This window comes from Sceloporus undulatus, chromosome 3, assembly GCF_019175285.1.
Source record: "Sceloporus undulatus isolate JIND9_A2432 ecotype Alabama chromosome 3, SceUnd_v1.1, whole genome shotgun sequence".
NCBI classification, from domain to species: domain Eukaryota; kingdom Metazoa; phylum Chordata; class Lepidosauria; order Squamata; family Phrynosomatidae; genus Sceloporus; species Sceloporus undulatus.
The window spans coordinates 270,943,146-270,960,249 of record NC_056524.1 but is presented as its reverse complement, the minus strand read 5'-3'; the positions used below and the strand labels follow the sequence as shown (position 1 = coordinate 270,960,249).

The window sequence follows — 17,104 nt, the reverse complement described above, 5'->3', positions numbered from 1 at the left end:
CAGTGAGTAAAATTCAGAAGAAAAGAAGCTGATGGCTGTCACAGGATGTGCTGAACTGCCTTAATTCTGCCTTGGAGGAGCTTCTGTTTGAAGTCACCATGTACAGCTATTTGAAACATGATGTGTCAAGTCCAGAAATTGTTAGCACAACATTCAAGTAAGGTTAACAGCCAAAGTGAGTATCTATGCTCGGATACCAACGCTCAGAGACCAGCTCAAATGTCACAATATCGAGGAAAGCACTAGAAAAAAATTAAAATTTTCACTTAAAGTTCTCACAACAGGAGCTTGGATCGATGACAAATCTATGGAATCTGAGTAAGACAATCTGAGATATAAGCAGACAATCTTCTGTTTGCTCTTAAATTGCTGAATATACAAGTTGAAGACAATATAGGGCCCATTTTATGTTTCTTTATAGTGACCCTCAAATTTCTCCTCTGAAACAAAAGCATAATTAGCCTAAATATGATGGGATCTTGGGAATAGCTTCTTAGGACATATGCACGCTTGAGGGACCTGGGAATGATTAAGAGCACCATGAATGATGCTAACAGAAAAGGGTGCAAAGCCTCCTTATGTTACAATTTTCATTAGTCTCCCTTGAGCAAGTACTGCAAGGTGGTATAGACAAATGTTAATCAGGTTATACTCTACTACTATATTTTATACTTTACTGTATTCTACAACCAGTGGTATGCTTCCCTCATAAACAGAAAACACAACCTATCTGCCAACCCAGTATTTGGGGAAGAACCAGTATTGCCCTCAAGTTGCATCAATGTGCTGCAATATTAAGCTGTCTTTTTTCCCCTTAGCAGTCTATTTTTTTAATAGAAATCTTCCGATAAGCACTCAACATTCTTTGATTTTACCTGCTCAGATACAGTATTATGAAAGGTTGGGCTCTTGGGAGGTTAGCAAGCATCTCAATCATACAAAATGGGTGCATGCAGTGTAATTTAAATAAATAAATAAATAAATAAATAGGAAGATTTTCTTTCTTACCTGAGGCACACCAATCTTCCTGCAAGCTTCCAGGAAATTTTCAACGTTGCGTCTACACTTGGCCATTGTTAATTTAGGCTTCAAAAGAGAGGAAAGACATGTGAAACTCTTCATCAGCAATTCCGCATTCAGAATTCTTGAACATTTGTTAGAAGAAATTTTAGACAACTACTTTAGAAGAAAAGCAATGGAACAAAAACTGATGAAGGATGTGCATTTCCTTCCCACACATCATGAATCCTCAACCCTTTATAAGCCGGAGGTCCATTTATCTTTTTCCTTACTACTTGTCTTCAGTATTGCTCTTTTCACTCACTATTTTTCAAATTTCTTTCTTGATTCTACTGCTAGTAACAAATTCTAAAATGACATTATTGCCTCTGTAACTAGGGCAATTAACATGAAACTGATGCTACTGACCTATTGCCAGATGTCTCCTTATATCAAACTGAAAAAGAATTGTTTCATGTTATCTTCTTTGCCAGTTCACTGGACACTCAGTAGAGGCAGAGTCTTCTAAGTAGTGGCTCTTTCTCTTTTGAAAATATTACATCTTGGGAAATTTGTAGAGCTAACTCATCCTCATTCTTCTTATCACAACAGCATTTCAAATACAGCACACCACTTTTTGCCATTTTATAGTCTTACTTTTTGGAGGGCTTGTGTTATCTTTCAGCATACCTTATGACAATTTTATTGTGTTTTATTAACCAATCAGAAAATCTTTCAACTGGAAAAACAAAACTTTGAAAAAGGCAAGACGTCTAACCAGGTGCTGCAATGTTACCTTTTGAATACTTACAACAGCTGGTGATGGAACATGAATACTAGGGACAGAACGAGGCCGAACATGATTAGCTAAATGGCAAAGCACCACGCCATCAGTCAGTGCTGCTCCAAGATCGCTGGGTAAGGACACTTTCAACCGTGCCTCAATATTCTGGAAAGGGAGGGACAGCAGAGTCAGACATTTAGCTTTGTTACCACTAAAAGATATACAGTGTACCCTTGTTATATGCTGGGGTTTGGTTCCAAAATCCCCCATGGGTAACAAAATCTGTGGATGTTCAAGTCCTATTAAATATAATAATAATAATAATAATAATAATAATAATAATAATAATAATAATAATAATAATAATAATAATAATAATAGAGTTTATTTATATCTTCCTGCTTCTCTCAATTGGATTGAGGCAGGATCACAGCAGAGTTTAAAAAATACAATTAAAACGTTACAATATTATTACCACACAAGTTAAAACCACAGTTAAAAACATAAAATCAACAATCACGGGGTCAGATGCTCTCGTTCCATACAGAACAGTCTGTAATTCATAGAAGGTCAGGGGGGTATTCACGTCAAAAAAGCTCTGTCTTAACCGCCTTCCTGAAAGTTTCCAGGGATGTAGCAAGGCGGATCTCCTCTGGGAGTCCATTCCATAGTCTGGGGGCAGCTATACTAAATGCTTTTTGGGAAGTAGAAGCATATTTAGATGCTGGTACCTCTAACAATTTCTTCCCATTTGTTCTAAGAGTGCGGGGCGGATTGTATAGGGAGATGCGTTCCCCTAAGTAACTTGGGCCCAAGCCATGTAGGCCTTTAAAGGTAATAACCAACACTTTGTATTGTACCCAGAAGCTAATTGGAAGCCAGTGTATATCTTTCAGAATAGGTGTTATGTGGTCAAATATCAAGGATCCGGTGACCAACCTGGCTCCCGCATTTTGAACTAATTGGAGCTTCCGAACTTGATACAAGGGCAGCCCCATGTAGAGCGCATTGCAGAAATCAAGACGAGAGATTACCAGAGCCCATTGGATTCCAGACAGCCTTAGAGGGTTTACTGGTTGGGAATGCCGGTGATCCTGTCGATGCTCTGGTCAATACCTGGAACACCGATCTTAACAGGGCTATCGACACGATCGCTCCCAAGCGCCCTTGCCATCCCGCCCCAAATCGGAGGCCCTGGTTCACGTCAGAGCTGAGGAAGATGAAGCGGTTTGGACAACGGCTAGAGCGCAGGTGGCAGAAGACTCGACTCTTATCTGACAGAACTCGCCATAGGAACTTTCTTCGTTCCTATCGGGAGGCAATACGTGCAGCGAAGAGAGCCTTCTCCTCTGCACGTATTGCGTCTGCAGAGTCCCGTCCAGCAGAGCTCTTTAAGGTGGTGAGGGAAATGACGCAGGTGCCCCCTGCGCCAAATCCCTTACTTAACCCGATGACGGCCTGCTGTGACGCGTTTAACAACTTCTTTGCAGACAAAATCTCTCAGATAAAAGCCGACCTAGATGCCACCGTTGAAACAGAGTCGACAGGTGAGACGTCCAGTGACTCCGCCGATGTAGTCATACTGGATCAGTTCCAATCTGTGAGTACTGATGACATGGACAAGCTGCTTGGTAAGGTGAGGAAGACAACTTGCTCCTCTCGACCGTTGGCCATCATGGCTGGCCCTCCGGGGGGGGGGGGATGCATTGATGAGATTCCTTACGGATATCATCGGTGCATCCTTCAGGGAAGGACATATTCCATCTTGTTTAAAGGAAGCGGCGGTTAGGCCACTTCTGAAAAAACCTTCCCTAGACCCCCCTGGATATGAGAAATTATAGGCCGGTGTCATTGCTGCCATTTTTGAGCAAGGTGATTGAGAGGGTGGTTGCCCTTCAGCTCCAAGCTGTCTTAGATGAAACCGATTATCTAGACCCATTTCAAACCGGCTTTAGGACAGGCTTTGGGGTTGAGACTGCCATGGTTGCCTTGACCGACGATCTGCGTCTGAGCATTGACAGGGGTAGTGTGACCCTGTTGGTGCTCTTAGACCTCTCAGCAGCTTTCGATACTATAGATCACGGCATCCTCTTAGACCGCCTGAGGGGGTTAGGTATCGGGGGCACTGCTTTGCAGTGGTTCCGGTCCTTCCTCTCGGGCAGGTCTCAGAGGGTGCTACTCGGGGACTGTAGCTCCAGTAAGAGGTACCTCACTTGTGGGGTTCCTCAGGGGGCTATTTTGTCCCCGATGTTATTTAACATCTATATGAAGCCGCTGGGCGAGATAATACGGAGTCATGGTGCTGGGTGTTATCAGTACGCTGATGACACCCAAATCTACTTCTCCGTGTCTCGTTCGTCGGCCTCAAATTCTGATGGCATCTCTTCTCTCAATGAATGTCTTCAGGCGGTAATGGGCTGGATGAGGAAAAACAGATTGAAACTGAATCCAGACAAGACGGAGGTGCTCATGATAGTGGCCCCGAAACCAAGAATTGGGTTGCAACCTCCAGCCCTGGATGGGGTCACACTTTCCTCCAGTGACTGTGTTCACAGTCTGGGGGTGCTCCTTGACTCGTCGCTCCTGATGACAAATCAGGTAAATGCGACGGTCAGGAGTGTCTGTTATCAGCTTCGGCTGATACGCCAGCTGCGCCCTTTTCTGGAAGTAAGGGATCTCGAGACGGTTGTGCACACGCTGGTAACCCCACGCATTGACTTCTGTAATGCGCTCTACATGGAGCTACCCCTGTGCTTGACCCGGAAATTACAGCTGGTTCAAAACATGGCAGCCAGGCTTGTCTCAGGAACATCTAGGAGGGACCACATTACTCCGGTTTTGAGGTCCCTCCACTGGGTGCCTATCAGCTTCCGGGCCCAGTACAAGGTGTTGGTTATCACCTTTAAAGCCCTAAATGGCTTGGGTCCAAGCTATCTTAGAGACCGCCTCCTCCCGTACAATCCTCCCCGCACTCTCCGGTCCTCTGGGAAGAACTTACTGCAGCCTCTAAAATCTAGGCTTGCGGCGACCTCCCAGAGGGCGTTCTCTGCTGTCGCCCCCAAACTCTGGAACGACCTGCCGGATGAGATCCGCCAGTTGACATCATTAGACAGCTTTAAAAAAGTTGTCAAGATGGATCTCTTCCGGCAGGCCTTTCCAGATTAACCATCCCGGCCCAGGTTCCCTGATTCCCTCATTCTTCCCGTGGGCCCATCTTAGTGATGGTTGAGGATCAACAGAGAGATATCAGGGGTTTTAGTTTTTAATTGTTGTTTTTATGCTTTGATATTGTGTTTTAATATGTTATACTGTTTAATACTGTCTTAAGGGGGGGAGGGATAAAGTGTTTTTAATTGTTGTATTTTATATTTTACTGTTGTCAACCGCCCGGATTGGTTTCCCATAGGGCGGTATACAAATAATAATAATAATAATAATAATGATGATGATGATGATGATGATGTACTACAGCTTCAAGGTCCTTTCGGTCGAGGTAGGGTCACAATTGGCGTATCAACCGAAGTTGATACCAAGCACTTCTAGCCGTCGCATCTACTTGAGATGACAAACGTAGAGATGGATCCAGAAGTATGTACTCCCAAACTGCGAACTTTGTCCTTCAAGGGAAGTGTGACCCCGTCTAAGAGTGGTTGACAAATTTCTTTCCCCGGGCCTAAGAATCCTATGGCAAGTACCTCTCTTTTCTCTGGATTCAGCCTGAGTTTGTTTTTCCTCATCCAGCCCATTACCGACTCAAGGCAGGGATTCAGAGGGGAGATGTCATCCTTAGTCGCTGTAACAGTTGGGGACATAGAGAAGCATATTTGGGTGTCATCAGCGTACTGATAACTCCGCGCCTCATGTCTCCCAGCGGTTTCATGTAAATGTTAAACAGCATGGGGGACAAGATGGTGCCTTGAGGGACGCCAGAGGATAGCTCTTTTCTAGAAGAGCAACTGTCCCCCAGCCTCACCATCTGGAATCTGGCCGAGAGGTAGGATTAGAGCCACTGGAGCGCAGTGCCCCCTATGCCCAACTCCCTCAGGTGTTCCAGAAGGATATCGTGGTCAATGGTATCAAAAGCCGCTGAGATGTCCAAGAGCACTAACAGGGTCACACTTCCCCTGTCTGTGCCCAGACGGAGATCATCGATTAAGGCGACCATGGCTGTCTCCACTCTGTATCCTGCCCTAAAGCCGGTTTGAAATGGGTCCAGATAATCAGTTTCATCCAAGACAGCTTGGAGTTGGAAGGCGACTGCTCTCTCGATCACCTTGCCCAAGAATGGTAATAGGGAGACCGGTCTGTAGTTATTTCTCTCCAGGGGATCTAGGGAGGGTTTTTTTTAGAAGTGGTTTAACCACTGCCAATTTTAGCCGAGATAGATATTTGCCCTCCCTAAAGGATGCATTAATTATGGATTGCAATAGTGCAATCATAGCATTCCCTCCCTGGGCGGTCAACTAAGATGGGCAAGGATCGAGAACGCATGTCGTCTTCCTTACACTTCCAAGGAGCTTGTCCACTTCGTCGGTATTTAGACACTCAAAGTGATCCAGTCTAACATGGTCCACGGAGTCTCTGGACACCTCTCTTATTGTTTCCGTTATAAAGTTGGCATCAAGATCAGCCCTTATCTGGGAGATTTTGTCTGCGAAAGTCATTGAAAGCATCACAGCAGGCTTTAGTTGGTTGAAGTAAAGGGTTCAGGGTGGGAGGCAGTTGGGTTAGCTCTCTAACCACCCTGGACTCTGCAGACGCGATATGTGCAACATAGAAAGAATTCTTTGCTGCACATATCACCACTCCATAAGACTTCAATAAGTTCTCAAGGAGTGTCTTGTTGGATAAGCGCTGATGTTTCCGCCAGCAGCGCTCTAGTCATTGCGCGGCCCACTTCATTCGTCGGAGCTCTTCCATATACCAGGGTTTCTTATTCGAAGCAGGCCGGAAAGGACGCTCAGGAGTGATACTGTCTACAGCCCTGGTAATGTTGTTGTTCCAGGTATCGACCAGGGCGTCGACAGAGTCGCTGTCAGTCCCATTCATAAAACCCTCTAGAGCTTCTTGGAACCTTTTGGGTTCCATCAGCTTTCGATGGTGGACCATCTTAATAGGGCCTCCACTCCCCCCCGGGGGGGGGGGGGAATCTGGGTAATCACCTTCAGTCCCACCTTGACTAGAAAATTGACATAGCAAAATGGTGTCCCTTATAAAAAATGGAAAATTAAAGTTTGATATTTGAAATTTATACCTTTTTGAACATTTTCATACCATGGATGCTTGAATCCATGTATAAAAAATCTGTGTACAGTATAAGAAGGGCCAACTGTACTGTCAAGATGGAACTTGGAAATTCTGGCAAAGCCCACAGGCCACATGTTCTTAAAAAGTGCATCCTGCAGGCACTGTAAAAATGCAGAAAGAAGAGGACTTGGCCGTATCCTGCATTACCACTTGCATTTTTCAGAGTGTGCCACAACATTTCCTCTGAGATTACAATAGTAAGTGTGAAAAGGATTTAGACACTTATTGAGACAACATGCATAAAATCTAGGCTGGATGGAGTCTCCTTCCTTGGAGGTCTTCAAGCAGAGGCTGGATGGCCATCTGTCGGGGATGCTTTGATTGTGATTTCCTGCATGGCAGGGGGGTTGGACTGGATGGCCCTTGTGGTCTCTTCCAACTCTATTATTCTATGATTCTAAGCATGCCAAGGAACTAGGAGCAACAGGAGGTTAGGTATGTCTAGAAACACTTCCCACATTACTTGCTAGTCCCTGGACCAAGCTGCAAGAAAACAGCCATGCACAAAGCTGTTAACCCAGGCTGCGGCTTCTGCACAAAATGGTAACAACAGTCCAGTTATGAATGCTGAGGCTCAACTCAATAAAATGTTGAGTCATGACATGCATAATGTTTTAATCAATAACAGAAATTGTATCTACAGTATTCCTCATGAATAATTCAGAACAGCATGGACTTTGGAAAGCAAAAAGGTTAGTTAATCTGCATTTTAGTCTACCCTTCCTGGACTTGAGAACTGGCATTATTATTTGTAGAAACCAAAGGCAGATAGCTGTGCATCTCTGGTCCTGACATATAAATTTAAATGATGGAGATAATTACATCAGTAGAAGCCACTGGTATTCAGTGATGGTTAAAAACAACAGGATCATAACCTTTGGCCCCAAATACAGTTCCATCACTTCACACCATTTTGTGATTTTCCGAAAGCACATTTACTTCTTCAAACAATAAAGATGGTGAAAACACAGCAATATACATCAAACTGTCCTTCTAAATCTTCATTGAAAACAAAGGTTTTCTGGGCAGTGCTCCAATTGCCGGATCCTGTCTGATCTGTGCATTTCTATCTGACAAGACACATACACATTCTAGTGCGAAAGCATTCCATGAGTTCACAATTATTGGCTCCTGACTTTATATCTTGCTTTGAGGATTTCTTTGGTTAACCACATAACTAGACTAGATGAAATCTGGCATCACATAGGCAGGTCATGATTATTTTCTTCAACTCAACAGAGAAATCTTTGTTACATACTTTCCGCAGTTGCTCTATCAGCTCAGCTTCTTCTTCCCGCAACTTGGAACTATGGTTTGTACAATGGTCTTCAGAGCTGATTGCTGGTGTTGTTGCGGAAGCTGGTGATGATGCAGAAGCTGGTGGTGATGATGAAACAGCTAGAAAGGGCAAACAAAAATAGTGGGAACCATTTTTCAATTCTACAGTTCCACTGCATGCAAAGTGAAGCAGTTTAGGAAGCCTTACTAATAATCTAAGTAAGGCACTCTTGCAGCTGGATCTGTTCTCTGTCTTTAACTTGCATCTGATGAAATGGACTATAGTCCACAAAAGGTTATCCTAGACATATATTTTCTCAGTTGTCTCAAAGGTATTATGGAATTCCTTTATTTTCTAGTACTTGGCTATGTGCACAGGTAACATGCTTAGCTTGCTATTCAATCAGTTTGAATAACCAGTGTCCCTATTTCTTGAATGAGGCTGGTGTGAGAATTTGAAGAGCATTACTCAGAGTTCTTCAGGATTAGAGCTGAAAGAAAGCCTATTAAACCCAAACTTTCTTCCAAGACTCTTTTCAGCATGCCTTTTGAGGTCAAGCATGCAGCTACTAGAAACTAGAGAATCAGCCTTTTTTTTTAAAATGGCAACACCCAAACTGTGGAACTTTCTTTGTATGTTCATTCAGCTGTCACCTTTGCTATCACTTTTTAGGTACAACCATTTTATTTACTCATTGTATTCATTTTTTAACAGATATTATGTGGGTTTATATTTTTATTCTGCTGTCATCTAGTCTACTGCAGTATTTATGATTTTCATTACTGTTTTAAAAAATGTCTATAAACTATGCTGAGAACCTTTAAAATCGAATGGTAGCTGTAAAGATTTTAAATGAACAATGCAAGCAAGCATGGTACAACTTTAATCTATGCTTCACAGAGGCAGAGCATGTGAGGAGCCATTCTGTCACTTGCTGAAAAAGCATCATCATGCAAGTCAGATGTGGGATGGTTCTGCTAAAATGATGATGGGAAATGCACTGTAGCAGCATCCTAACTGTGGAACGCCCTACCCAAAGAAGTTAGGTTGTCCCCATCTCTGTTAAGCTTCCAGTGGGCAGCCAACACACTGTTGTTCTGCATGGCTTTTAATGCTTGAAACTATTTTGAAATTGTCTGTTAGGATTGTTTTTAGTCTGCTGTTTCAAAAGTGTATTTTAATGTGTTTGTAAAATGTTTTATTGTTTTTTGTTCTAACTGTTTTTGTTTGTTCATCGTCTAAGGAGCCCTTGTGGGCTGGGAGGCGATATAGAAATATCTTAAATAATAAAATTAAAAGGATGGAAAGTAAAACATCATGATGTTACATTTTGATGTTGGAATGGTCCTCGCCCTTCCATCCACAAAATTTAGAATAAAGCGTGCTCTAGGAGAAACAGGACATTTTACCCAATGTTACCTAGCCAAACACAGAAAGTGGATCTTTAAATTTAATTTTTTAGAAAAAGTAGAAGCAGACAGGTTCTGCCACTTCAAGATTAAAGGTATTTAATGTTCTTCTGTATTAAAAAAAAAACAAAGTACATGAGGGAGAGACTAATTTCCTTTGCATGTGTCGTCATCCAATGCAGAAGGGTGTTTGTTTTTTAAACACATGGAAGAACCTGTGGTCAGGCTGACTCTCACCTGCAGTCTGAGGCAGTACAGCCCTGACACAGCTAGAACCCCTTTATCAGCTCTTTGTAAGAGTTAGGCCAAATATTATACCATAGCAACACAACTGGTTAACTCAGACGCTGAGACTACATAGCCATGCTTTTACTTGTCCAAGCTGTGCTGCCCACCTTTGGTTGTGTCATCCCTTGCAGCGTTTCGAAAAAGGAAGCTCTCAGGACGCTGAGGAGAATTTCTGTAGGCAGGAGGAGTAGCAGCAGCAGGAGGGCCAGGATATGGAGCAGAAAGGTGGACTGAATGCCGACATGCAAAGTTGGGGGAGGAAAGATGTTATTTATACCATGTGAGCACAGAATATTAAACAAGAGCCATAAAAACAGTCACTGTGAGAACCACATAATTTATAGCCCAGCATTTTAAAGATGTGAGGCAAAGACCAGCTCTTTCCAAAACACTTGGAACCATACCCATTCCATATATCCCTCCACACAGAAGACTTCTCTACTTTACTGCTTCTGCACAACCTAAATGAGCCTTCCCTAATCAAGTGTTCTCCAAATGTCTTGGATTACAGCTGATTGAAAGCACCAAAAGAGCCTGATTTCCTGCAAAAACATGTGACTAAGCTCTCAGTTCAAAACTGATGTTCAGACTATGATCTTCCTGTAACTTCTGAACCCACACCAATGAGTTGTGTTCTAATAAAATATGTCTCACACTCGTGGCATAATGGTGCCTTTATCTTAAAGTTTTGGTTTTCTGCTGGATTGCCTTTTAAACACAAGCATGCTGTTTATTAGTGGGAGAAATGTTTGCTTGCTACAACTTCAAGACCACATCAATGGATTATAGGGATTGTCTGGATCAACTTCATTTGTGGACAATTTTCCCATTTACAGTGTGACCCTAACATTGATGCAGCAGTACTACAATATAAATTAGGAGGATTACAAACACTCTGAACATTCGAAAGTGCTATGCAAATGTTTAAATATTAATATTATCTACAGATCTATGGCTGTTGTAAGCCCAGCTGCATTGTCTTGTCTTATGGACAAGTGTAATATTTTAGGTGGCCCACAATGACCCTTGTTGTGAGGTTTACAGTGGCTCTCAGGATCTGGCCTAAACCCAACACAAGCCAGCTTGCACAATGATAGCCTTCTCAAAGCCTCAGTGATGAATGTGATTTGTCTCTTCTCCCCACTCCCTCTCAATTACCTGTCTGAGAAGCAGGCGAATTTGGTGAGATGGTGGTTCTGTCATCACTCTGTAGATAAAAGAGAGAAATGAAGCAGCAGTAGTAGCATATGACTCATGTTATAGTTTACTAAAATACAGTCACAACACACACAGAGTACAATTTCAGGGAAGGACAGGTAGGGTAAAAAGTATATTGGGATGGAGGGATAGCTGACTGTTTAGGACAAGGATGACGAATATGTGCCCCCCCCAGATGTTGTTAGATTGCAATTCCCACAATGCCTCATGGTTGCCTTTGTTAGCTAGAGGAGAAAGGGCCCACTGTTCAATCACATCTGGAAGACATGTTCTTTGGCCCCACCATTAAGGAAGGGGAAAACTTTCTAAAAGATTTATCATAATGCTTCTGAAAATAATGTAATAGGACAACATTATTAATTCTTTGCTCAAATGAATGCATTTGAGACAACACCCACAAAAGAAAAGAAGTTTCAATAAGCCAGCCATCAAAAAGCAAGTACTGTACCGTATTTTCCGGCATATAAGACGACCCAAAGACTACCCCTCTTCCAATGCACACCAAATAAAAATTAAAAAAACATCAGATTTGATTTCAATATGGTAATTTTAATTCAAATGCTTATGACATGCAGGTACTTTCCACAAATCCTGATGAGTGAGGTTTCTTCTAATGCACTTGTACAGCGCCACTCTTTCTGCTTTCATACGGTCACCGCATATGGCGGGAATGCAGCCGCGGCCATTTTTGAGCCCCCCCCCCACCATATGTGGCGACCGCAGATTCTCCAATCCGGCTCAGAAGTTTCAGCACCCGCCCTATAAGATGACCCCCGGCGTATAAGACAACCCCTGACTTTGGATTAAAAAGTAGTCTTATACGCCAGAAAATATAGTAATTAAATGTTGCAAAGACATAAAGCAGCACTTTTGAATACAGGCAAGACCTTCACCAAGGCCAAATAAATACAAAGCCAAAAACTCAAGTGCAGAGATCTCTTTAGTTTCAAATTTTAATTTCCATTTGTAAGGAGTTCTTATTATTGGTCAAAATTTCGGTCATGCTCATACAAGATAATCATGTTAATCAATGGGAGTGAACTTGTCAGGGTATGGATGCACACAAGAGGGACTCTTCTGCTCAAGGTACAAAGTATTTTTCATTTTGTAAAACGCTTAAGCAGCAAGCTTTTAAAATTCTCTGACAAACGTCCTTCTGTTTCCTGCTTGTTACGTATCTAATGGAAGAAGACAGATTTGGCTCCAAATTTAGGAACAGGTTTTAGAAAAACTGCATGCAGACATATTAATGAGCTACAGTTGCTTTCTAATGTCAAGTGCAAAGTTGCCAATGAGAATCAAACTAGAGAACCACTAGAAGCATGGTAGGGAAGGGGGGATCCTGATTCTAGAACCTGAGAAAGAAGGCTAATCTAGAGAGACCAACTGGAAGGATTTCCCCAAATAACCTAGAACTGCTCAGGTGCTGCCTATGAATCTTTCCAATGGTTTCCAGGTCTTACTTATTTCATGAATCAGAGGAGAGACCATTTTCACCATTACCCCTGGCCTGCACTCATCTGATAGATGGGTGCTACATCTGATAACATTTGTATTGTTGACTCAGCATAGTGTAGTAGTTCAGGTATTGGACCAGGACTTTGGGAAACCAGGGCTCAAATCCCCACTGGGTGACTTTGGGAAAATCACACTTTCTTAGCTTCAGAGGAAGGCAATGGCAAACCTCTTTTGAATAAATCTGACCATGAAAACCCCAGGATAGCATTATCATATATTGGGAGTTGGCTTGAAAGCACATAACAACAGCATCTTGCAGCAACTGCATTGTATGTTCATAATTTAGTTTTGATTGAAATTATTCCACTGGAATATAAAAAAGCCACAGAAAAGCATATCAACACCCAATCATTTTCACTATGAAAAGTGAAAATGATATTTACTAAAGAAGTTTGCAAAGCTTGGGTTCCCCATCCTTGCCTTAAAAGAACATGGGAAATCTCCATTTTGAAGTAAGCCAGGCCAAGAAGAGGGTTCAGCACTGCCCTCAACATCAGATAGGCAGGAAACATAAAAGAGAAATCCAGCCAAGACAGTCACACACACTACATGCTTGTCACCTGGTTGAGTGTCCCCGGCCTCCTTTTAATGGTGTTGGTGTTACTGTCATTCTCAAACACTAAGACAGGCTCAAAGCCATTCTGTCAGGGATAGCAGAGAAGGGGGGAAAGAGAAGGAATAAGGTAGAGAATCACATGTAGAAGACAGAAGATGCAAAGAAAAAGAAACAAGTAGAGTTCTCTTGGCAACAGGCTTAGTACTGCATACAGATGGATGAAGCTGTCTTATACTGAGGCCTGTTACAGACTGCCAAAATAAAGCTGATTCGGGTCTCTTTGGAGGTATGCTGTTTAAATGATGCATGCATCCTAAGAGTCCAGAAGCTGCACCAAAGCTGCAGTCCAGTGCTTAGGAATGGAGTGTGGCTTTGGCGCGACCTCTGGACTCTTAGGACCCATGCATCATTTAAATAGCATACCTAAAAAGAGACCCGAAGCAGCTTTATTTTGGCAGTCTGTAACAGGCCTGAGTCAACCTACTGGTCTGTCTAAAGTTAAACCCAATAAACACTACCTTGACAGCATCTCTCTAAGGTCTCGCAGACCTTTTCAAATCCCTGTAACACACCATTTTACTGGCAATACCAAGGACAGAACATGAAGTCTTTTGCATAAAAAACATGTGTTCTACCAATGACCTATGGCTCCTTTTCAGTATTTGAACCAAATGTGACTTCAAGAAATGCCAACTGTAATGGCCCTGCTTGAAGCAATCCTTAAAATTACATTTGCCTAAGACTACTCTTATGCCAATGTGGTGTAGTGTTATAATGTAGGCTAGCCACCAATTGGATGGCTAACCTGTAGCACAGGGTTGTTGTGAAGATAAAAAGTTGGTAAGAAATGACTATGTATGCCACCAAGAACTCCTTGAACGAAAAGTTGGTTAGAAATGGAGTGCAAAAAACACAACCAGCCCATCATATCTAGAGATGTGGAGGTCTAGCAAAAACAATTTTGTGGGGGGAGTAAATGTTTTTTGCCTTTTTCCCATCACAGTCTTTTCTTCTCAGAAAAACTGGAAGAAAAATGGGTCATGGAATGTTCTCTTTCAGAATCAAAAATGAAATATTTAAGACAAGGTGTTCACCTATTTTATGCCCTCCCTCTTATTTCTATACACTATTTAGCAAGTGCACTTTTATGTAAGACTTTATACAGAGTTTAAATCACTGCAGTCTTAGTTTCCTTTTCTCAATACAGTACTTTTTATGGGAATGAGTCTCCTTAACACTATGGAGGATCATAGGAGACAAAATAATTTCCCTTGTTTTACTAATGTTGATAGTTTCTTCTATTTTTTATTTTTATTTTTTGTCAGCTCCTCATAAACTAGAAAAAGGAAAGAGGTTTCTTCTAGTTCTGGGGTTGCTCACAGTTCAAAACTTTATAGCTCCATTTGTAATAAAAAGGAAAATTTGAAGATGTAAATTCAATTTGTCTTTATTTTCTGGGGGGAAACCACCTCTATATTGTTAACTTATCAAGCATGATACATTTATGCCAAGCCAAATTATACATAATGAATTTTATGTACCTTGAGTAACCAAGTGACTTTCAATCTGTTAAGGATGCTACTATTGCATTTTTTCCAATGTTCCCAAAAATGTGAAAAAAACTTTCTCACTCAAAATAATAGAGAATTCTTTCCCCTGTATGTTCAAAATTTTCACTAATTTAACATCTCTAATTCTGTTATGCTGAAATGTTTATAGTATGCACAAGCAAAGTTGTTTCCATTTGGGAAAGCCATCAACAACTGCATGACTGTTATGGTCAAAGATGATAAAATGGGCAGAACTATTAATATTTTACTACAGTACTTATTTTATATTATTAGTTTAGTGTTTTCAAATTGCTCTCATTGGGGTGAACTAGTATATTTAACTTAATTGTATTTTAGCATGTATAATTTGTGTTTTGATTTGAATCTGCTTTAAGAATACAGTTGGTGGGCCTTCAGCGGCTTTAAGCTCACATGGAAGTCAAGCCCAGACAGAAATAATGGGGCACGTACTTGTGCTGCGTGTCCTATGCGCAGCTGCAAGCACGTGCCCCATTATTTCCTATGGGGCTTCAGCATGCGCTCTTTTCCCCATATGCGGGGGGGGGGGGGGCCAGAATGGATCCCATGGGTATATGGAGGGCAGACGGTACTGTAATTCACTATGCTTCCCACCTATGGGAAAAGGCAGAAGAAAGGCAAACTAGGCAGTCAGAGGAACTGTATTGGCTAGTTATCTGGGTGCATTTCAAAGGGAATGATGATCCCATAAGTTGGTCCAATAACAAATGTGACTGAACAGATTTTTAACATTCCTAATGGGATTCTGAAACATCACTACTACAAATTACTTAAGAAAAGCATCTTCAGATCCCACCAGAAAGACTATTTTTTTCTGTGAAACTTCTGACTGGACAGTATCCTCATCCACAATTTCAATGAAACCTAAAACATATGTAACTGCACTCTTCCATCTCCTGTTATTTCTAAGATTTCCCTTTTGCCTTTCCCTCTCCTCCTTCCCTCCTCAATGTTGGTGTTTAGAGTGTGAAATCCATCAGTCTTGCTTCATTGAGGTGCCATGTATATTGACAAAAACATAAAGTCAGTTTTAGTCCTGATGGGGGAAGTGCTAAATTAGAATGAAACAAATGCTGCACCTGTTATGCTTTCAAGTATCCTTAAGCTTATTTCCAAGGTTCTCTGGTAATTTTGAGGGGCAAGGTTTGCTAACATGGACTGTTATCAGCAGTAAGAAGAGCAACTATTCTCCTGTCTTTCTTGTTCTCTGCCAGTGAAATATCCCTAGCCCTTGCACTGCCCCTTTGCTTTGCTTTGCTTTGCAAACTAAAGATCTTAATTAGATTTTTTGTGGGATTTTCGGGCTATGTGGCCATGTTCTAGAAAAGTTGATTCCTGACATTTTGCCTGCATCTGTGGCTGGCATTTTCTGAGAATATTTATTTCTCTGAAGATGCCATCCACAGATGCAGGTGAAATGTCAGGAATAATTTCTTCTAGAAGACGGCCACATAGCCCGAAAAACCCACAAAAAACTATGGATGCCGGCCATGAAAGCCTTCAGCTTCACATTTTAATTAGAGTTTCCCACAATATTCTCTTATGAAGTGAAAGCCTTACCCCATATAAAAGCAAGAATAATTCAAAGGACTCTGAAATAGATGTGTAAAAGATATGCTAGGAAAGGCTGGTATTGCCTGAGTCCCAGCCATCTCAATGGTGCTTGCAAATGCTGGATTGTTCCAGACTAACAGGAAACGATGCAAAGACACACTTGAGATAAGAATACAGTGTGCCCGCTTCATAAGCGGGTGCACCATACGTGGCTTTCACTTTACGTGAAAGCCGCGCTGCAATCAAATGATTGGGCAACGCGCCCCCCCACCACTGTGAGCCCAAGCCCATTCAATAGAATGGGGTTTTGCTTACGTGGAATTTGCCTTATGCGGGGGGTGGGGCGTCCGGAACAGATCTCTCGCATAAGGAGAGGCTCCACTGTATATTACGTCTAACCACAACTCTTACAAGAGGACAAGAAGATAATCTAAATCAGGGGTTCCCAACCTTTTTGACTCGTGGAGCCCTTTTTAGAATCAATTTCTATGGTGAAATAGAGACCTAACCTATGTCTTACAAGTTAATGGTGTTTAGAAGTAGTGTTACTTTTTGTTTCTTATTCTTTAATTTCATTCAATTTTTATTTCATTAATTTTCTTG

General features: G+C 41.9%; 2 protein-coding genes across 11 annotated transcripts in view; both read right to left on the bottom strand.

Moving 5' to 3' along the window:
* Positions 1–17,104, bottom strand: part of ARMC9 (armadillo repeat containing 9) — a 1,183,007-nt gene that overhangs the window by 405,276 nt on the left and 760,627 nt on the right. The window lies entirely within an intron of this gene.
* LRCH3 (leucine rich repeats and calponin homology domain containing 3) overlaps positions 1–17,104 on the bottom strand; it is a 72,090-nt gene that overhangs the window by 21,301 nt on the left and 33,685 nt on the right. For 7 of the 10 annotated variants that reach the window (XM_042457387.1, XM_042457386.1, XM_042457388.1 and 4 more), the window contains 6 exons: positions 13,363–13,443; positions 11,225–11,273; positions 10,174–10,296; positions 8,349–8,488; positions 1,811–1,948; positions 1,009–1,086 (listed from right to left, as the gene is read on the bottom strand). In XM_042457387.1, coding sequence (XP_042313321.1) covers positions 1,009–1,086; positions 1,811–1,948; positions 8,349–8,488; positions 10,174–10,296; positions 11,225–11,273; positions 13,363–13,443 — 609 coding nt within the window. The remainder of the gene's footprint in view (positions 1–1,008; positions 1,087–1,810; positions 1,949–8,348; positions 8,489–10,173; positions 10,297–11,224; positions 11,274–13,362; positions 13,444–17,104) is intronic. The other 3 variants (XM_042457389.1, XM_042457391.1, XM_042457395.1) reach the window with 1 other exon arrangement.